General features: G+C 38.9%; 1 protein-coding gene across 1 annotated transcript in view; it reads right to left on the reverse strand.

Moving 5' to 3' along the window:
• Positions 1 to 996: 996 nt before the first annotated feature.
• The window catches only part of LOC118823647 (AT-rich interactive domain-containing protein 1B-like), a 265468-nt gene continuing 243581 nt past the window's right edge, over positions 997 to 22883 (reverse strand). The window contains exons 10-21 of the mRNA XM_036593372.1: positions 19342 to 19445; positions 17865 to 18005; positions 16124 to 16333; positions 15471 to 15669; positions 9654 to 9792; positions 8038 to 8204; positions 7562 to 7709; positions 6940 to 7059; positions 5679 to 5751; positions 4763 to 5516; positions 3948 to 4078; positions 997 to 3862 (exon numbers count right to left, since the gene is read on the reverse strand). Of these exons, the coding sequence (XP_036449265.1) occupies positions 2111 to 3862; positions 3948 to 4078; positions 4763 to 5516; positions 5679 to 5751; positions 6940 to 7059; positions 7562 to 7709; positions 8038 to 8204; positions 9654 to 9792; positions 15471 to 15669; positions 16124 to 16333; positions 17865 to 18005; positions 19342 to 19445 (3938 nt within the window). The 3' untranslated portion in view covers positions 997 to 2110. The remainder of the gene's footprint in view (positions 3863 to 3947; positions 4079 to 4762; positions 5517 to 5678; positions 5752 to 6939; positions 7060 to 7561; positions 7710 to 8037; positions 8205 to 9653; positions 9793 to 15470; positions 15670 to 16123; positions 16334 to 17864; positions 18006 to 19341; positions 19446 to 22883) is intronic.

Consider the following 22883-nt stretch of genomic DNA (forward strand, 5'->3'; position numbering starts at 1 on the left):
GTTTACATTAACTGAAGCAGGGAAATCAAGTAGTCACTCGACATTGAAGCAGCAGGTTTAATAAGGAAGGTTTTTTAGTGATGGAAGTTGCCCTTTCAGATGAGCTAATGCTAAAGCTAACACTAGTAAGAGCAATGTCAGATGCTGAGGAGGGCTCAACATCTTTTTACACAAAGTCTTTCGGCTAATTTTCCTGTAACATTTTCATGTAACAGTACATAGAATGGCATTATTATTTATCTTCACACGTTTTAATCACAAATGTGTCATCACAGCTAAATTAAGAAAAGATAACAAGTTCATTAATTGATCTTAATATTTTTCTGTAACTTGGTACGCGGACGCTTTAGAAGCAGAGAGAAGTCATAACATTTTGATTAAAAATTACGAAAGAAGTCTTATAAATGACATATAATGAATCCTGCTTGATATGATAACAGACATGAACTAACAAGGTAAAAAAGGTCAATTCTGATTTCATGTTCACTTTAAAGAATCATTCATTCAACCATCCAGGTTCTTTAGGGAACTAAACATGGTTCCTCTATGACATTGCTCTAAAGAACCTTTTTGGTTCCCTAAAGAATCTGGATAAATTTTTTTAAATCCTTAAAGTGAACAATAAGCAACCACCAATTGAACCATCTCAGTTCTTCAGCGAACCAAAATTGGTTCCTCTATGGCGTTGCTTCAAAGAACCCTTTTTGGCAACTTTATTTTTAAGAGTTTAAGATTAATTTCTGCCTGAAAACAGAGAGGTGTAATAATGTCCTTTAAAGTTATTCAGCTCCATGACCTACCAGTATATTCAAAGCCTCTGATTAGACATCTTTGAGATAAAGGAGAGTGGTCTGCCTACACAAACCACAGTCTCACTTCATTAGTGTGAAAATACGCACATGGGCGGTTTGTCTGTAGCAAATCAGTTCTGCAAAGACAAAGTGGCCATAAGAAATACTGAGTTTGCTGAACTTTTGCAGATTTTGCTCAACATCATTTATTTTTAACTACAGGATCCCGGGAGAATAAAAAAAACAGATTTTGCATTAGCTGTCCATTTCCATGTATTTCCATGTAATTTTAACAAGTAATATGCTGACCATGGCACTTCAACACATGATTACCAAAGCCTGATCGGTGGTCAGCTACTATACAGAGCGTACAGAAACTTTATACAGACAGAACATAGTCACTACCCTTGCTCAAAAACCTGACCCCATTAACAAAATATTCATACCAATAATTATCATAGATGTAACAACAAGAACAGTAATTTCATCTTTACAAACTACAATCACTTTGTAGTTACCACATTTGTGAGAAAACAAAAATGAAATGAAAAGAAAAACAAAACAAAACACTAACAGTAAAAACAATGTACAACATTTTACACAGCAGTACCTTGGGGTTAAAAATGTAAATAAGGTAAAATAAGTGTTAAATACATACATCCATTGTTAATGATAGCAATGGATATGACATCAAGGAGGCAAATAATAAAAATCAGTCCAAGATTATCTTTTTTTTAATAACTGATACAATACTGCCACCCCCTGGCAAAACACATAATGTGCATGATAAATATGGGAAAAAAAATCACATCTCTCTTGCCTTGAACAGGCGATTTGCACCATAATATTGCACAATTCATTTTTTCAGATGGATATAACAAAATGAGCAAAAGCAAGCTTCTTTTATCTGAAATGCCAAAGAGAAGCTCTATCTACAATATTCTCAAATCTTAAATAATTTTGCTTTCAAAAACAAATCCACAGATACTGATAATGTACATTTAGAAAATTTCAAAAGTTTATAAAGAGCGAAGGGGAGGGGGCCGGGAGATCGTCGTAGATCCTCTGAACCAAAAGTCAGACATTACCTTTGGTTACTAAAATAAAAACAAAATAAACAAGAGACAAACATTCAAACAGCAATATTAAACATCTGTATTAAAATCATTTTCTAAAATCCCCAAATGAAAGTGTTAATTCGGCACAGAAGCTATACATATAGATTTATTTCATATAGTCATATATAAACCAAGTTTTTTTTGTTTAAATATAAATATAAAAGTGCCTCATCCGTGTCATTTGTGTAGTCCGGCTCTCTGTCATGACTTGCCGAGGTGAAAGAGTATTTCACAGATAACGGCCACCACGCTTGTATTGAGCACAGTGGAAATGGCTATGTCCAGCAGCCTGCTTTCATAAAGCACAAACTCAGGCCTGTTCTCCTCCACCTTGGCCAGTTCCAGAAGTGCTTTGGCAGCTCGACACATCATGTTTACACTGGGCTGGTCCATGGGAGGATGCCCCATGTGGAGGAGGCTATGTGGGTTTTGGTGATACTGAGTCATGGCGATGCCGTCCTCTAGGAAGCCTATGAGGTTGCCAATGCTGCTTCTTTGCACAGCGATGCCACGTGCTGCTGAGCAGTCCCCTCTGGCCAGGCTGGACAGAATGGCCACGGCCATCTCTCTGAAAACTTGCTGCTTTCTCTCTCCAACCTGCCGCACCAGTGTGGCGAAGAGTTTCTCCTGCCGGCTGAAGGGTGGCGTGGCCAGGATCAAATCAACATTGCCGTCCTGGACACTGAGCTTGCACAAACATTCCAGCACCAGCCTCTGGGGGCTAAGCTGAGAATGTGATCTTACTGAAGGAAAGGGGTCCTGGGCCTCTGCTGAAGGACACACCATCCAGTGGAGAAGACCATCCAGGATAGGAAGGCAGATGCTCTCTGGGTAGACTGACAGGTCCAGCTGTCCAGCAATGTTGGCCAAGGTAACCATGGTATTCTCTCTCAAAGCTGCCAAACAGTCCCACCACCATTCGTCCCTGCTACAGGCCAGGCCCTGTTCCTCCTTGGGGAGCTCATCTTTCTCGTAGGTCGGGACGCTCCTCTTCCTCTCTGGATGCTCGTGGTGTAGCAACAGCAGCCGACCAAGGATCAGCACCAGACCCGGATGCCTTGACATCTCAGTATCATTTCCAGGGATGAAGGACAGGCTGCGGATGATGTTAGAGACACATATGCAGCGTTTGGCCAGAGAGTCCTGCCAGCTGGCCGCTGTGGACAGTGGAGCCTCGTCAGGACAGTGTGGCTCATCCTCCAGCAAAGTGATCCCTTTTTGGTTCTCATGAAAACGGAATGGATATGAGGCATTGCTCAAGGAGGTAGAAGGGTTTTCTCCCTCAGAGAGTGCCCTTGCTCTGGGGCATAGCACGTCATCTATAGTTGCAACTCGGCTGTTATCCACCTCCTCTGATTTTAAAGCATAGCCGAGTTGCGGACCTTGAACACTCTCGCCACGAATCTCAAAGTGTGTCTGGATGTGGCTTGTGGAGTCCCCCCCACCTGCTTTCCAGTGAAGTAGGCCGCTAGTGAACTCCTGCACATGGCCAAGCTCATCAGAAATGTCTTCTACGAAGTCATCTTTGTGCACAATCTTCACCGGCAGCTTATCATACTTGCTGGCCTGTTTGGGCCTTGGCTCAGGCACCGAGGATGATGACTGGCCCTCAAGAGGCTCTGTAATATCCTCAGATTCCTTTACACACCCCTGTTCATCCTTCTCATCTTTCTCCTTTATCAATAAGTCCTTTTTGCGATCACCCTCCTCTTTCGGGTCTGCCTCTGAAAGAGCAGATGGAACCTCTACAGAGTCTTTCTGTCCAGCCTCTTGGCTGGACTCTGGCTCACAGGTGTTCTCCGGAATGGGGGAGTCGTCCTCTTTTTGATCCTCAGTTGGACCAAGCAGAGTCTTTTGGCCAAGGGTGCCCACCTCATATTCCTCCAGGATCCCAAAGATCTCAATCAAACATCTTCGTAAATGCTCAACAATAAGCTCAAGGAATCCAGGCAACTAAGAGGAAAAATGGACAAAGTTATTTCAGAAGCTAAAAACAATCCTAATGTTTTTTTGCAGTAGGGGCATGCTATCTTAATACCTGAGACAGGTTGAAGGATGCCACAGTGCTGTCATCGTACAAGAGGATGTTGATGGTGTCCAGAGCCCATGTGCTCTCTGCCAGCAGACCAGACTTGAGAGACATCATCACTCGCCAGGCCTCTGGGGTTCCTTTAGATGAAATCAGAAAGGTTAAACCACAGTTGTAGTGCAAGTCATTGTTCCTCACACTCATCAGCAAACATTACTTACACATGCATTTCTAAACAATGAGTTAAAGATTGATGATAACATACAGTAACATACTGTGCAAAAGTTAGAAACTAACCTTTCATTTATTTAATTGCCAGTAAACTCAAGTTATTCATTTTTAAGCAGAAAAAAACAGAAAACATACATTTAAAAGAAAATTACAGAAGCCCCAACAACTACATGTAATATTTCATTAATATTCCAAGTTCAGCCTTAGAGTTCTCATGCAAGGAATGCATGTAATCCCAAATACAAATTTAGTCCATTAAACCTTATTCCACATCTCAGATGTCCAGTTTCGGAGTTCTAGTGCAAATTTTCTTCTGTTTCCTTTTCTCAGTATTAATTCTTAATAGCTACACATCCTTTTCGATGCTTATTTGAGCTGAATTACAGTGGAAGTAGATGCACAAAAGTAAAGATTGAACAAATTAAATACTGGTAAATTACATATTGTACTTAGTGTTGGAGGATTTCTGTTTCCTGCTTTTTTCAGACAGTGAAAAATGAATGACTTCTACTTGACTTCAATTTAAACTGGAAATTAAATTTTAAAAAGCTTTTGCACAGTACTGTATTTATATAGACAATGCTATTACTTACCAGTGTCTTTTGAGGTCATTTTGCGCCGAGGTTTTAGGTGAGGCTGGGTTCCCTCCACAGACCCCAGTGGATAGTTGAGGTCTCTCCTCAAGTTGGGTGGCATCTGGCCTGGGAGTCCACTACCTGACCCACCTGGCATGGGCATTCCTGGCTTGTGCATCTTCATTGACTGCATAAAGGCAGCTTTATTAGGCGACATGTGTGCTTCCATGGAGCGTTGGAAAGAGCCTGGGCTTGGGTCGTGAGAAATATGGTTAGAGGTCTGGTAGGAGGATGGAGGCTGCCGTGAACTCAACGGTGGCATAGAGTTAGAGTGACTGGGAATATAGGGTGATTGACGCTGATGCCCGGGCCACTGGTTTTCTACTCTCATTCCATCCAGGTCATCCACTCGTCCCACACCTGGATATGGAGAACCTTGATTAGACGTCCCATGTCTGTTAGGGTAAGGATAGGGCATTTCTGTCCTTGAGGGCCACATGTGCGTTTGCCCTTCGCCTGTGGATGATGAATGGCCCCCGCTCATCATGCTGTGCTGTACAGGATGCTGCTGAGGTCCCTGGCTGGTGTTCTGCAGCCGGTCCCGGCCATACGGATAAGGGAATTGTGCCTGTATGGGCCGGCGGTCAGGATAATTACTCCCATATTGACCATACATGTCAGGCTGTGGACCGCCATACTGCATGCCATAGACCTCCCCTTCATGCCTCTTTCCGGGAGGGCTGTACATCCCATCAAGTGGACGCTTGTAGCCCTGTTACAATGGCAAAAGCTTTAGTATTCGCAGAATTATGTACATAATGAATGATGTAGCACAGTATATGACTACATATTGGATTTTTCATAATAGTAAGCTTTGACATGTTTGGTTTGTGGTAGAGACAGCAAGTTGGACATTACCATGAAAGCATCTCACCTGTTGTTGAGGATACATTCCTGGAGGGTGGACACCGTATGGCATTGGATACTGCTGTCCATAGCCATCATGTCTGTGCAGGAAAAGAGATTAAACAGATCATATCATAACATTGCAATATATAGGTAATGGACATTAAGGCATTCATATCCATCTGTACTGGTCTAGTTCAGTTTCTAGTCGTCCTGGTCCCCTTACCTTGCATATTTTTGACACCCTTGACTGAACTACTCAGCTAATTAACAAGGCCTTATCAAGTCGAAATGGGTGTAAACTTTTTCATGCCAGCACCCACACAGAGATTTAGGGATTTGTCCTGAGACCCACCAGATATTTTGTGAAGGGAAATAAGACATGAACTCATCAAAGCATGTGTGCAAAAGCATCATCACAAAAGTCCTAAAGATGTCAGTGAGTAAAACAAGTGCAATAGCCTACTATGATAAAAGAATGAAACATGCATAGCGGCCTATTATTACATATTTAATGAGATAACAAAAAAGTACTAAAATAATTATGGAAATTTTTCAACATCACAATGTTTGGGTCCTTTACCACTGTGATATGTGAGACCTCCACCAAAAGTGCTTGTTTTATTCCAGATGTGATGTGGTACAGTGGCAAAGCTAGATGTTTAAGTGTAGTATTTTGTGCTCCCAGTAGCATGTAGCTTGCAGCAAAAAGCATAAAAATAATCTTAAAGCTTAGAGTTCTGCAACAACAAGGCCTTTCAATGCAGAAAACATAACCGCATTCAATGCACACATGAGCGCTTTGCAAGAAACGACATAGTTCTGATCTAAAATGACCTTCATTTAGCTTTGCTTTCTCGGCTTCCCTGCGGCCCACACTGTGACCCGTTAGTGGGTTGTGACCCACAGTTTGAAAAACACTGTGTTAGAGCAGAGAAAACGACCAAATGTGTGAGACGGGCTATTCCAGGGCCAGGATTGGGAACCCCTGCCTTAGTTTGATAATCGTTGATATCGCTGCTGTTGGAATAAAACTCGTATCTCCATTTTTGGCGTTTTGCAGTTTTTGATATAATTTGAAAATGCCTGTTGGTCTTTACATTGTGAAGGATGGACCAAAAGAATCAGCCCAAAATGGCTTGGAAAAAATTCTAGTTCCACTGACTTACATTAAAAGTACAGTATATTTTTTCCTTCTCCTGTAAAGTTACCATATTGGAAATACGAGGTTTTGTTCCGACAGCAGCGATATGCTTTATTATTTCATAAGACAAAATCTAAGAGTTTACCTTTGTTGATTTGGGTATCTATTAGGAGAGTACATGCTACCATCACTATTGGCATGGCCCATGTTGCCTTGATTCCCAGGAGGTCCCATGCTCCCTTCCATCCCCATTACATGGTCTGATCTGGAATAGAAGTGACAACCAAATTAATAGACAATTAATGATATAGCATTTCTACTTGGTACATTACTTTGGCACCATATTTTGTCGCTGTTGGGACTAATATCTCAAAAAAAAAACTTTACAGGAGAAGGAAAAAAAACACAAAACAACAATGTATGAAGATTTGAAGTCAGTTTTGATCAGTTCTGTTGGACTTAATTTTCTGAATTTTCGACATATGTATACGACAGCTGGTGTTTCTAAATTAAAAAAAGCCAAAAACAAGGTTTTGTTTTGACAGTGATAATATACTGGTTAAATAAAGAGGCAAACAGAAGGGACGACAAAATTAACATACAGTTAAAAATTAAAATGAATATATAATTAAAGATATAGCACTTTGTACTTGGTACCACATGTACTGTTAAATAAAGAAGCAAATGATGCATAAAAATGGTTTAACATGAAGCTAAAATCCAAAAACTAGTGTAGTATTTGTGTGTATGTATGGTAGGCATCTAACCTCCGATCATATCCAGGTCCATAAGGATACTGAGAACGCTGGCCCATGCTCAGCCCAGACATGGGTCCACCAGAGGCACTCCTGCCATAAATATCCTGCATGCCAGCAGGGGGCATTTGACCTGGCATGCATGACTCTCCACCTGCAGCTGAAAAGGGATACAATTTAGAGAGTTAATGTTATCCAGAAGGTGGCAGCAGCCTCCTGAATATAATCACTCATACTGGATTAAAGACCTAAAACAGGTGGAGAAGAGAAAATCACAGGCAAAACAAAGAGTTAGAAGTAAAAACAAAATAGAGATAAATGGACAGTTGAACATCACATACAGAAAGGAAATAAATAAAAAAACTAGTAGATAAATATTATTTATTATTAAAGAGGGGATGAAGGGCAAAAACTGTACTGAGTCAACAAATAGGTAAAGAATGTTGCTTGAATTTGAAGTATTATGTTGACCAAAATAAATCACTAACCCTTCCTCATTCCTGCAAAATGGTCCTTATTTTCAAACTGCATCCTCATCATGGGGTCCATGTTCATGCTTGATTGATAGGGCCCTCCAGAGCTCAGTAAATTCCTTTTCTGGAAGGCAGGGTCACTGCCATCTGAAAAGGGGTCCTGGATGCTTATAGAATTATTCCTGTTAAACCAAGGCCAGAGAGATTATGTAAATTCAAATATAAATTCAAATATGAATCATACATATGCAAATGCATGTTTATACAGATAAGAGAACATCATGTATTGTACTAATATAAACATATAGAATGCACTTTGGCATGCATGATGAATTGTGTGAAGTTGATGGAACTGATCTGCATGCATTTCCCTCTGCATTCCCTATATAATATGAAAGCTACAGTTAATTCATCAGTAACATTTATTTGTTAAGCAACTGTGACATCTCAGAGAAAATAAATTAATGTTAATAGATGCTCACCCAAGTGCAAACAAATGGATTAAACAAGTGGAACTGAGCCAGATGATATTGAAAACACAAATAACACCCCGAATTCAGAAACATGCAACAGTTAGCCTGGCATGTGGGATCTCATTTTAATCCTTTTTATTAATTTTCTCTTAAATAGTTAAGATGAAAGGAGGGAGGGTAGCAAAAGGGGACAGAGGTAGAGTATATACTAAACAAAACACATTACAGATTTAAAAAGAAATGAGTAAAACAATGGAAGAAGACTCTATTTGGCCTAAACATTGAAAACTGTATTAATTAATTACTAATTACACACACCTAAATATTTACCTATGCTGAAGTTTATATTTGCACTGCAAATATTAAACTACTCTGGTAGCAGATAAATGTATAAAATGATTCTAAGACGTTAGTCCTGCTCAGCCTTTAGAGTTTCAGATAATTCATAGAACATAAGAAAGCTGTATAAATAACAAAATGACAAAAATTTAGAAATGTTACATATGTCCAGAGTGATGAACAGAGCTGCGGAAGATTTCAAAATTGAGTGAAAAAGCTGTTTAACATTGAGAATTAAGTTATAATAAAATTAATATCCAGAATTAGTCATATTTCAAAAGTGGAGATCAAATCTCAAGGCAGGTAACTTGAAATAAAATGTATGTAATAGATAATTATGATATATTATTGATCCTTTATCTGACTTCTGCTTCAGAGAATTCTTAAAACACTGAAATAAACATCTGAAAATACCTTTTGTTGTACAATTTTAGTGTAATTTCATATTTAAATGCACACTGTAAGTTGTTATTGATATAAAATAACAATTGTTAAAATGGCCAAACGTTTGAACAGTATTAATACCTGACCTGTGACAAAGCTCCTGACCTCATGAGTGTTATTATTTTACATTTACACATTTAGGAGACCTCCTTATTGAAAGCAACTTACAGTTTAATGATGCTACAGTAGGTGAACACAGTGTTAGGACTCTTGCCCCAAAGACTCTTTTTGGTATTGTGTTCTTGCCCAGGTGGGGAACAGAACCCCACTCTACTGTGTGGAGGTTATACCAGCCATTACTGCTGACTTCTTGCTAATGCAAAAAATATTTAACAGAAAGAAAGAAATCTCAGGTGATGTACGCCCTGCTTTCACCTGTTGCTCTGCATGCTGTTGACCTGTCCTTGTGGTGTAGTGGCCGGGGTGGGATGTTTAAGCTCATTGGGCATTTCAGGCATAGAGCTGCTGCCGGTAGACTGGGGTGTCTGAGGACCCTGCAGAGAGCCGGAGTTGGCTGAGACAGGAGAGAGATAGAAAGAGGGGGAGGTAGAAAACAGAAAATAGGAGGGAGAGAAAAACACGAGAGAGAAAAACACAGTTAAGATCCTTCAGACTCTGTGCGATAAAGAGAAAGACAAGGTAACAGACAAGACAGCACACAGGACCATTTTCTAGAACAGAACAAATAATTGTCAAGGTCAACTCAATAGAATAAACAAAAGAGTTTGAAAGACGGTAAAAAGAGAAAGACTTTTCACAAAGGCATGTCAAGTTTTTTGACAGGTTGACATAAAAAAACACTAAAAACTCACATGCATAAGCTATCTCTACATTTTATACCAAGAGTTTGACTACATTTCAACAAATAAAAGAAAATGCAAGACTCAACAGTACTAATACAATTATTAACTGAATCATGTAAAAGCAAATTTGTTGCAAATACATGTAAACATGATTGAAATATGAGGCTTATAATCTAATAGTAGATTTGTAGTAAGCTGTAAAATTAGGATGGGTTCAATTTTCTTGAACACAGCTGTAGATGATGTAGATGATGAATAAACTTATAATAAAATAAATATCCAGAATGCTTTATATTCAAAACGTGATCAAAAATTGATCAAACTGCTGTCTATAGTGATTTTGTGACAAGAATGTACTAAAATTAGATCATTACAGTTTGTTATTTAATTACATTTGCTATTTTTGACCATGTTATAAATTATTCTTGCTTGTTGCTCCCAAAATACTTTAAATTGGCAAAAAAACACGGGTTTACGGTTTGGTCCCTAGTTTAGAACATTTGAATTTATTATCAAAAAAACAATTATTTTTAATAATTATTATAAGTGATTCCAAACTTTTGAACAGTAGTGTATGTCTTTCTACTATGTATGCATTTGTTGTTGTTATTTGTGTATGTACTCGTTACTGAAAAATGATAAACAATGATATGTTTTAAAAAAGGGATCGACAATGTGGAAACAGAATGATGGATCTGTTTTATGTGACTTCGATTCAGAATTAATGTTATTCTTCGAGTACAGCATAATGAAAAGCTTTCTCAATAGAAAATCAAAAATCCTCAGTTCTCTTTGGAGTAACATACATTATAAATAAAACAGTATAAAATGGAGGACAGTGTAAAAAACTAGACTTAAGTGATAACGCAGTGCATGTAGTGTGATACTTGACCGTTTTTATACTGCACTCTATAAGAAAAATGTAAGGCGCTAAACTACATTATGCGGAAGAAAGGCAAGTAAGGTAAGCAGGCCTGGGGGACCGTGCTGGTGTTTGGGGGGCTACAGCAGAGCGGTGAGGGGCCGGTTTGTCCTACACTTGCAGTGCTGGAGGAGACTGGAACGTAGGGACTGTTTTGGAGCGGTGAGAGCGAGAAAGGCAGGGAAGGAGCGAGCGAGGAAAAGAGGAGAGAGAAAGGCTTCGCTGTGGGAATAGCCTGCCAGAGTGTGAGAAACTTGGGCTGTTCTGTTTTTGGCAGCTTCTTGAAGATTTTTCTCTCTCTCTTTTTTCTTCTCCAATTTTGGCGTGGTAAACTCAGTGAGGAGTTGCAGTGGAGGGTGTGCAGTCAGTGGGGAGAGGCTGAGCAGGTTCTGCTCTAGACAGGTGTGTAAAAATGTAACGGCACAGCCATGTGTCGGAAATGCATTTCCTACGAGGAAACGTCCTCTGGGTGAAGATCCAGGATTCACTCATATGAGTGACATGTTCTACACTTTGCAGTGAAAATGAACACAAAGATGTAACAAAAACACAAACACAACAAACAGATTTTAAAACCGGGATGTCACTGTCTCTACTGTGAAGTTAGGACAGTTGTTAGAATGATGCAGAACTAGAAGTACCTAGTATTTAATAGGTAAATATAAGGCTGGTGTGAGAGGGTGATGTAACTGGATATTAGCGATGACTGACAAGTAACCTGACGATCCTTCAAAGGCAAATTTTTTTGGAAATGGAACTGATCATGAGAACTAGGGAGGACTAATTTTAAACAGCTTGTTGAATAATATTAAAAATAATATATACATTTAATGTTTTATTCCCTTTTATTATTAAAGCAACAACTTATTAGGGGGCATTAATAAGCTGTTGGGCTCCATAAAACCAAATTTCTGTTTCTGCTGGGAGTTTTCCAGAGCTTTTTCTGTAAGCTTAAGTATCCTGAAGGCTCGAATGAGTTGTAAATTTATGTTAATATCTCAAAACCATGGAAAAGTCCTTTTTTTTTTTTGGAACTTACTTTTGGAAGTTTTTGGAACCAACGCACTAAACATTTAGCAGTCTGTCATTCCTCCACAAGGAGGCGCTATTAGCACTGCTCCTGCTGTCATGTGCATCATTTAAAGAAACAGTCATGAACCCACACCAACAGGAGCTGTCAAATTTTCAAAAACAGCTTAGACGCACATTCTATGCTGTCTTTAGCTTACATCATTTTTAGCTGTTAATACAAATCTGTAATGAAAATCACATTTTTAAGTAATATAATATTGAGTAACTAAACACTTTTTTGTAAAACTATTTTACCTCTCATTTTGAAAGAATCATTTTGAAACAAATAAATTTGAGAGCTCCTGCTGTTGTGTGCATCATTTAAAGAGAAGAAACAGCCACGAACCCACACCAGCAGGAGCTCACAAATTCATGTGTTTCAAAATGATACTTTCAAAATGAGAGGTGAAACTGTTCATTACAAAAAGTGTTTAGTCACTCAATATTACAGTACTTAAAAATGTGATTTTCATAACAGATTTGTATTTAATGCTAAAATTTATGTAAGCTAAAGATGGCATAGAATGTGCGTCTAAGCTGCAATGGATCATGTGTGTTTTTACTGGGAGCGATATCACTGATAATCCAAATTTTTTATACAAGAAAATATCATTTTCTTAGCTAATTATTTTTAGATATGTCTCAGGTCTAGTAAATATGTAATATGTTGCAAGGAATTTCTGGTACATACTTTCCACGTTGAATATTAAGGTATATAGAAACATATATGAAAGCTATCAGGTATGTACAGCAGAATGAGATGATAATTATCACATTTACTTAGACTTAAACAGGTAATTAAGCAGTACTTTCAAATGAAGCAAATAATACCAAATGCTTACTTTTCAAGATGACTTTGTAAGTACAAAGTAAATAGTATGAGAAATAACAGCCAGTTATGATTAAAAATTGCCAGTACCTGTTAAGTTACAGTATATATTCAGCATGCAAAGTATGGAATAGACATTGCTGGTAATTAGTACATATTTATCTATTAAATCTATACAGTGCTTACCGTACTGTTAAATATAAGTGCTATCATTATACAAATTAATCATCAAAACATCTTGTGTAGCTTAAATACAATGAAATACTGTGTTCAAATAGGATGATGTGGCCTGATTGGGATACAACACAAGCAGCATATGAACAGAGCAGAGAAAAACAGCAGTTCATGGTCTTTCTTTGCTCTTCAAACATCTTAAGGTAGGACAAAAATAAACCATCAATGGTTTAAAAAATTTATTTCAGTTCTGAATAATTAAACAATTATCATGCGCCTCCTCATTAGAAGCCAGTGAGGCACCAGAGCAGAAAAAAACACAGAAAGCATATGCAGCATCGCAGTTTGTCCTTGGAGAAAAGCAGCGAGATCGGGAATCCCTCCCTCTCTAGCATCTCTCTCTCTCTCTGCTCTGTTGCCCGCGGCTACACGTGGAAGTCTCCAAATGTAAACAAAAAAGGGGTTACGCAAGGTTAAGACTGTAGGAATTTCTCTGCCACTTTCTGTCCGATTCTCTGAGTCATGATGCGAGGAGAGAGAGGACGCTGGACTTGGGTGAACTCTGGTGACCTTTAGACTACTGTACTCCAGGGAGGGAACGTGGAGGAAAGAAAGAGAGAAGAAAAGAGGCAGAGATGATGATGATGACGATGATGATGATGAAGATGATGATGATGATGATGATGATGATGATTGAGGAGACGCTGACTTTGGAGAACAGGAAATGCTGCCGTGTTGCTTGGCTGCTGAATTGGGGTTGACTGGAGGTCATGCTTGTTTATATCCTAGAATGCATCCTCATTAATCTTCCTTGGGGGAATCCCATCACTCCCTCCCTCTCTCTTACGGGTGCTAGGCAACCCCATGACATCATCACCTGTCAGCTTCACATAGCCATGGGCACCGAGGTCTCTCATGAAAGCGCAAGCAGAAATGCCACAGAACAGCACGACTAAAGAGCATGATTTTACACCAGCTAACAACACGACCTCTCAGATTTCACTACCTCCACGTTCTGTTTAGTGAACCAGAAGGGATGAAGAAAGAGCTGCCCAGGCCTGCTCCATCAGAAAGTATCAGACACGCCACAAACTGCTGAGTCAGTGCCAGTTTCACAATGCTAATGAGCAATAAAACAGGCAGGAGAGAGAATCTAGTTGACCTTTATGATGTTTAAACTGCATTACTGGAAGAAACAAAAGAGTTTTAAAGATGGGATACACATCTGAGTGAAAATTTTAATGTTCAAAGTCTTGAACTGAATGTAACGTACTCAAAGTGGAAACCGTCTCCTACAAAACTATTGTAATGGATTTTTTAGAACTCTCTCTTGGCAGCAGTACCACCTCACCCCTCACCCCCAAATTAAAGACTCTTTAAATGTACACAATTCATGTGACATCTCTATGATTAAAACGGCGAATGTTAGCAAAAGATGGCGAGTTTGCATTTCAATGTAATCCTGCTGGTGATAACCCTATTTTTATAATGTACCTGTAATCTGATTACTGTCTTTTTTACTGTAACTGTAACAGAATACAGTTACCTTTTTTGGTATCTTGATTACGTGACACTGTCACTTGTATTCTGATTTAATTACTCTCTTGATGGATGTGATACAGCACAATTTTGAACCACATCTCACAGTGACAGCTAACCAGGCTAAAATACAGCCTCCACACGACGGGGTCAGTTTCAACACAGCGTTACAACTAAGCCTCCCATAGTAAACAATGAGAGTCCATAATCTGCCATAGAAATTCAAAACAGTTTTGAAGGTTTTTCTGCACAGATTCATCACAAATATACTATATATGCGTAAAGGTACTATAGATGATTAATAAAATGCATTCATATTTTAGTATGATGATATTTCCTCTTCTGCTTTTGTGGTCAAAATAAATTTGCCAATGTTTGACGCAGCCACTTTTCACTAATCATATTTACTTTCGTGAATATACTTTTACATATTTAAGTTGGAAGGGCTCATCCAGATTCTACTGAATTAGTTATGTCTGCATCAATTTACTACACTTTCAACTGTTGTTCACAAACAGCAGTTGCTCAAAACTTTGTTTACGCTCCTTTTTGCAGCAGAGATGTGTTGGGCTGCTTGTATAAAAATGTAGTTTTGCGAATACTCAAATACTTTTCAAATTATTTAGCATGTATTAATAAAGTGCAGTCCAGCAAACAAATCTTTGTCAATAAAAAATAGCTTTGAGGAGTCACCTGCATCACTTTGACACTAGTAAAACAAACCTGCATCACTTTGACACTAGTAAAACAAACAAACAAACAAACAAACAAACTACTACTAGTAAATTAGATATCAGAGTGATGACCTTAAGTGTGGATAAACACGCAGGCTTTTACAAGTTAATCAGACTCACCAGGTGATGGAGGCTGGATCTTGGCTTGTTTCTTGCTGTCTGCTGTGGGGTCAGATGGAGGTTCTTCTCCTCTCTCCACTTTGCACTCGTAGGCAAAAAGGTACTGGATGTAGTGCTTCTTCAGCGAGCTAGCAGAGGTGCTGGACGTGCCCATGCTCAGCGTTGAGGACAGCTCCCGCCATTTCTTATTCTTATTCACCTGTCACAGGAACCAGACATGAGCTGCTCAACCTGAACATCATCCAGCACCCGAGGACAATTTAAAGGGTGCATGTCCTACATTTTTGTTGTGGTTTTATGTACCAAAAATAGCCAAAATTTGTCTTTACATGACCATTTTTCAACCTTTCTACTGACTAATATACAGTATGTAAATGAGCTATGGTCTGATTGGCTGTTCTGTATTGTGCCTCATCAGAAAAGTAGCCTAGGCTGAAACATTCCTTGTAACTTCAATTGAAATGAGTGGGGCTAAACCAATTTTAGCTAAATTTCTCTATGGACAGAGACGTAAATGGTACAAGTTTAACAATGTTTACAAAGTATATATATTAAAGTGAGTAAAATGTGGTTTTCTGTGCTAAAAACAAGTCTTGAAAACAAAATAACAGTCAAAACAAGAGAACAGCACAAAATGAATAGTGAGATTTTACCATGGCCAATCCGCCCAACTCTTTGACAGCCATGTAGAGCTTGCAGAGGTCCAAGGCTTTTTTGCCCACGGCAGGCAGGTGGGGTACAGGTGTGCCTCTCTCCTCCATGAAGGACAGGTAACGGTCCACCCAGCTTTTCCTCTCCGGCTCCCCTCCCATCTCATACAGCCGTGAGATCTTCTCATTGGTCATAGTGGCAGAGCCAGGCTTCTGAATGGGGTTACAGAGAGATGTCTAAGAATATCACCGGGATCTACACTTGCATTTTTTCAGAGCAATTGTGTCCTCAAGTTAAAAACATTTAGGGCTGTATTGAAAACTTTAGGAGCACAGTCAGAGGTCAGCTTTGAAGGTCATTAATGTAGCATTAATTCATCACTACTTGAAAATGAAACATGATATGTATCATGTATCACATGAACCAATTGTTTTTATTTTTTTAAATAATTATTTTGAATTTTGACAAATGGACCAGTATGGTCCAAAATTGCTTTACTTAAGATTATAATATTAAGATTAATTATAATCTTTACATTAACATAGATTAAACTTATAAATGTTTCTACTTTCTCCTATAAAGTTATTATTTTGGAGATAAGACGTTTTTGTTAGGACAGTGGTGGTACAGAGAAGAGTGGACAAAGGTGTGGGCAATATCTAAAAATAATTTACATATTTTCTTGCTAAAAAATCAGGAATACTGATTATGTTGCACACCCACCCTATGTGCTTTACATATTTTAAAAAAAATCATGTTTTAAAAAATTTTTTTTCCATTGTTATAGTGGAGGCGCAGTGGAATTCAGCTACAGATTCCTGTGGGAAACTATGAAGTATTATATTTTACAACTCATCCCAACCATCGGGACACTTAACTTGTATGGGAAATGCTTAGAATTTTTCTCAGCCAGTGTGTTGCACTCTGGGAAACCCACAGCAGAGACAACAGACAGTGTGTTGTATTTGTTGTAGTGTTGCTTATTAATGCCCCAAATTAATCCACTGCTTTAAAGGTATAAGGGAATAAAACATTACATATACATATTAATTAATATCATTTTGCAAGTTTTTTAAATTAAACTGGCCCTCTGTAGTGCTCTATCAACTTTCTTACGCAACCTGGTGACTATCACCTCTGCATTGTCATCAGGTTACCTGTCAATCATCAACAATATCCAATTGCACTGCCCTCTCACTCAGGCCCAGGGCAAAGTAAATCTGAATTAGACACACACACACATTATCTAAGCCGCTTATCCTCCTGGGTCGCGGGGGTGCTACAGCCTATCCCACCGGTCATTGGGCAGAAGGCAGGAAACACCCTTGACAGGTCGCCGTCCATAAATCTGAACTAAGTACTATTAATACTTGTTTTTATTGTTTTTTTGTAGTTTTTAATGGTATCATATACCATCCCTGAGTTAATCTTGTGTCAGGCGTCACGCACAACGGTGCGCCTAAAAGTATTTCACATTTGCAGTAATTTTCACTCACAGATGTAAGTGTAATGACCGCACTGTAGAGCTCTGTATAGCGACAGCACTATAGGACAGACCATATTAAAGTGAAGATATCCACACATTATTCCTATCTATGATTAAAATCTCTATTGTAATAAGAAAAGAAGAGGACTGTCGATTGGAATAAATGTATTATTATCCTTTTCACTCAGAGGTGTTTCATTCTCTGAGGGGCATTTAAGTGTGACCCAGTTTTGGAGTGATTACAGTTAAATGCTTACAGGACTGGAGGGAGTTTTGGGCCAGGCTGGACTGCTGATGCTGTCACTGTCGTCCCCGTGGTAGGAGGACAGGCTGGCGGGGCTGGGGGACAGGGGCGAGGGGGTGGGGGGCTGGGACGCACACTGAGAGGTGTAACCGTCCTGCAAAAGAGAGAGAGAAAGAGAGAGAGAGAAACATCAGCAGGAGAATTTTTCTTCTATTATTACAACACGACTTGCACACTGACCATCTCTAACTAGAGAGAGAAAATGTGAGAGACAGAGAGAGAGAGAGAGATGAAAGAGAGAGTTATAATGATGAAATGAGTAGAGCAAGAAAAAGAGCAAGAAACAGAACAAGAGAGGAAAAAAAAAGGTGCTGAAAAGGGCAGAGAAAAAGAGGGTGAAGAGAAAGAGATGGGGAAAGAGAGAGACAGTGAGACAGGGATAGAAAGACAGGAAGAGAGATGGGGAGAGAGAAAGGGGAAGTGGCAGAGAGGAAAGAGAAAGAAATAAGAGTCAGAGAGAAAGAGAAGGACAGAAAAAGAGAAAGAAAAAGTAAGAGAAAAAATGAAGGGACAGAGAGAGAGAAAGTGTAAAAATAATAATGATAATGATGAAAGAGAGAGAGAAAGTGTAAAAATAAATGATAAGGATGAAGAGGTTTTAAAGAGGTGCTGTCAGCTCCAGGACTCTGCAGCTACACACATCTGTGACAGACTGCAAAAGTCAGCAAAAGCTCCTGTTTCCTTTCATTTCTTTTTCTTCCTCTTCCAAATTTCTAAGAGCACGGCCTGGACATGTTCTTCCACACATAATCATCTCTTCTCTTCACTCCAGGGGTCTTTCAGGCACTTTTGACAGCCTAAATAATTCAACAGTAGCTGCTATTATCAGCAACGAGGAGATGCTTCTTGTATGAGATGAAAAAAAAGGAAAGAGCACAAAAAACAAAAGGTGATCAGGGTCCAAAAGCAAAGAGAAGAGAAGACCGAGCTGAAGCAGAGTTATGCCTTGTGCGCGTGTGTGTGAGAGATAGTACGAATGCCCCCTCGTAAAAAAATGCACTTTATCCCTCAGCATAAACACCATGCAGCGCAAGAGAGCTGTAGGCAAAATAAGCAAACAAATATTATTAGCCATAAATATTAATCACATCATTAAAGGATGGATAAAAAGAGCAAAAAAAAGTAAAAACTCCTCCAAACACATGTTTAGGAAAGTCCTTACAGGATCCCTGGCTTAAAAAAAGGTTTTATATACATGTTTGACATGTTTTACATAATATACAGAGTCAGCATGTTATCACTGTCAAAACAGGTTTTTATTTTTTAATTTGAAAACACTGAGCATTTCATGATGAATGGACTGAGAGAAATTTTAAAATATTTCTTTTTCTCTTATGCCAGTGACAATAGTGTCAGAAGTGGACCCAGCACTCAGCACTATGAGAACAATCAGAGAAGGTAATGTTGGAGTGCACTAGGACAGTCCATACCTTGGGTTTGGGGGGTTCAGCAGGAGGGACGCCTTCATCTTTACTGTTAGCTTTCTGCTTGGAGTCAGCAGCCAATAGGACCTCTCCACCTTCACCCATAGGCCCTGTTGAGAAGAACACCATTCAAAGATTATCATACACTGCCTGCCAAAGGTTTACAGGCAGTTTTCTCACCAATAACTAAGAAAACGCACCTGCAGAGGTTTAATAGCTTTAACAAGAGCTCTCTGTTAATCCTCTGGGTACATGTAGCTTCACCAGAAGTGTCTTTCTTGGTATGAAGTGCAGGTTTTGCCTGAATAATGATTTGACAGTTTTCTTTTTCTAAATAACTGTTAAAAGCACATATTGAAACTTTTGGCCCAAAGGTGGTTTAAATACTTGCATGCTGATGAATGTTAACATCACAACTAGGAGATAAAATGTGTGGGCATTGGCATCATTCCCAAGACAGCACTGTCACTAATACTGGAAAAATATAAACAAGCGATAAATTGTTTTCATCAAAACAAACCAGCTCTAATATGTTATGTTATTGCAAAATGACAAGGAAAACATGTTCATTCGTATTAAAAATAGAGACTGCGTGATAGAACTTTTTCTTCTTCAGTACTTACACCATTATTGAAACCCTGAGTATTGACTAATACTGATACAGATTTTTAATTACAAAACTATTAAGCTTAAAATGAGCTTTGTATTTAAAATGAGCTTCATTTAAGCTACACTACGTAAGTGCTGGGGATTTGGTAACCTCTCTGGTGGAAGAACATTTTGTAACGTCGATTGTGCTTTGAACCCCTTTTCCGAGCGGAAGAAAGAGTATTCAAAGAGAACTCAGTTAAAACTTGGTGGAGGACGTGTCTTCTGAGGATGTGAGTGAATTGTCCACTACTGTAATCATATCTTCATCAGTATAATGGTGATTTAGCATTTGAGGCCTGAACATTGAGCAAGACGTTCTATTTGAGGCTCTGCGTGTGACGCTAACATGTAAAGACGTATGACGTGGTCTGAAAAACTCTTAAGGGATCCATCCCAGCACCTCTGACTTTTAACTCAATGACTAATATTTCAGGGTTTACAGGGCGACTCGCAGCAGTGCATGCACACCGTACTTTAGCGTGTTTTTCTCTTCTGACTCAGTAATGCTACTTCGTTAAATTTCAACAAAAAATTTACAAAGTGCAGCTTTAAGATCAGCGTCTAAAAGTAGGCTATCATGCTCAGGTTACTCAAATATACAATGTAAACATTCAGATTAACTGGGCTTCATAATCGTTCTTAAGAAGAAATTTCTTAAAAACCCACTTATGCAGTTTTCATGAAGATTCTGACGTTCACCAGTGTTTCCTATTTGGGATTTGTTCTTAGGGAAGAACAGAATTTACACACTCAAGAGCACGAAGGTGAGAACAGTTCTGGTTTGACATGACGTCATGAATCTGACGTGGACTTTTTCTTAGGACTTTTCTCAAAAGCACATTTAAGAAAAAACTTTTCTTAGTAAGGCATGGGAACGAGATCCTAATGTGTGGCCACGACTTAGTACGGCGTGGGAACAAGATCCTAATGCGTGGCCACAACTTAGTAAGGCATGATCTCGTACCCACACCTTACTAAGTCATGGCCAGGACTTAATTATCTCATTCCCACGCCTTACTAAGTCGTGGCCACACGTTAGGATCTCGTTCCCAGGCATTCTTTTTATTTATGTATGATGTCACCAGCAGGGCTCCGAAATGTTCTGCTGATATCTAGTTAAAAACATCATGTCCCAAAACATTTGACAGTGTATATCCTCTAGAATAAATATGCATTCGTGCAGGACCGAGTTTACACTCAGGTTTGCAATAAGAATAAACGAAACAAAACTTAATTTGCAAATTCATTTCACAACACCACAGTGTCAGTCAGAGCTGCCAGGCTGCTTTAGCTGGGGAAATGGTGTCAGTGTATTGGTGGTTCACTCATTTCTCGTTGCTTGAGGTGCAGTGTGTGAGCGTAAGTGTGTGTGTGTGTGTGTGTGTCTCCCAGAGGGCCAGCTGGCAGAGAGTGTGAGTGTGTTAATCTGGTCAAAGCTCTTCTGTGTTATCGCCTCGGGGAGTATGGCAGAGGAGCTCCACTAACACACTATCACCCATTTCAGCTCAGACTGCTATTTATAAACACCTCACATGCCTATCTGACTGCACGACAACAGACCCAGCGCTATCAGCAGCAGCCCATACATGGAGACTGACTATTAATCAATTAGTCATAAGTTTGCTTAAGCTGTGCTATTACATCCGGATTTGAATCGACATGCAGGTTCACTACACTTTTAGCAAAAAAAAAAAGATCTATATGGTACCAAAAAAGGTTCTGTGACTTGTAGCAGCTGGAGATTGCGTTTGGTGATGGAACTGTTTCTTATGGGTTCTTTAAAACTACAGTACTGGGCAAAAGTCAGAGACCACCCTGCCAGTTTCCTGTTCAGCATTAGCAAAGAAAATATTTTATTTATTTTATGTGTCCTTTCTTTGCCTTTATTACAGATTTCATCCTTTTCAGGAGACTCGCTTTCATTTTTTCAATAAGATTTGCAGGGATATTTTTCCACACTTCCAAGTTCAGTCTTAGAAGTTGGTTGAGCATTTTCTGCTTCACACAGTCGTCCATTGTTGAGAACAGTATTATGAGAACACATATATTAGGATTAGGGTTTGTCATTTTGAGGTTGCTGCAAGAATATTATAATATTATCTTATTTCTAGACTTCTTTTTGTTTTGGATCATTTTATCTAGTAAAATTATACTGGCAGACTATTTTGAATTATTTCTTGAAAGAAGCAAAATTGTCTCCCAGCATAATAAAACAATTTCTCCAGATAAAATGCCTAAAAAGGTATCAAATGTTTCTTATAATCTTATAAGATCTTGTAATCTTATAATATTCTAAGAAAAACCCATAAGAATTTTTAGATGTACTGACTAGATTTAAGTTGCAGAGATATTCTCACAGTCCAAGTGATCCCAAACACATGCAGTGATGTTGAGGTCTGGACACAAGCAGCTTTTTTGTGTCTGTCTCCTTTTCTCAGTGAGGGCTTCTTGGCAGCTACACATCCTTTCAGACCCGGAGCGCTGAGTCGTCTTCTCACAGTGGAAGGATGGACAGAAACTCCTGTGGATGTTTTCAGATCTGAAGCAGCTTGATTTTCTCCTCTCTCTCAAAGATGGAAGCTTTAAGTGCTGTTTATCTGATGGGGACAGTGTTGGTGTCTACCAGGTCATAATTGTTACGAATCTCTACAGCTTTCTATTGTTTTTTCCCTCCCTTATGCAAGTGCATTTTCTTACATCTAATCTTGTTAGAAATTATCTTCAGAAAAATGAATAACTTGTACTTTATGGCCCTTTTGACTGGAAAATAACAAATTAAGGGTGGTCTCACAAAATTGTCTCACAGGCTTTTGCACAGTATTGTATATACAAAGGAAATTCTACATGATAATAACAGTAGGCCAAATAGATAGATAGATAGATAGATAGATAGATCT

This window comes from Colossoma macropomum, unplaced genomic scaffold (genome assembly GCF_904425465.1).
Source record: "Colossoma macropomum unplaced genomic scaffold, Colossoma_macropomum, whole genome shotgun sequence".
NCBI classification, from domain to species: domain Eukaryota; kingdom Metazoa; phylum Chordata; class Actinopteri; order Characiformes; family Serrasalmidae; genus Colossoma; species Colossoma macropomum.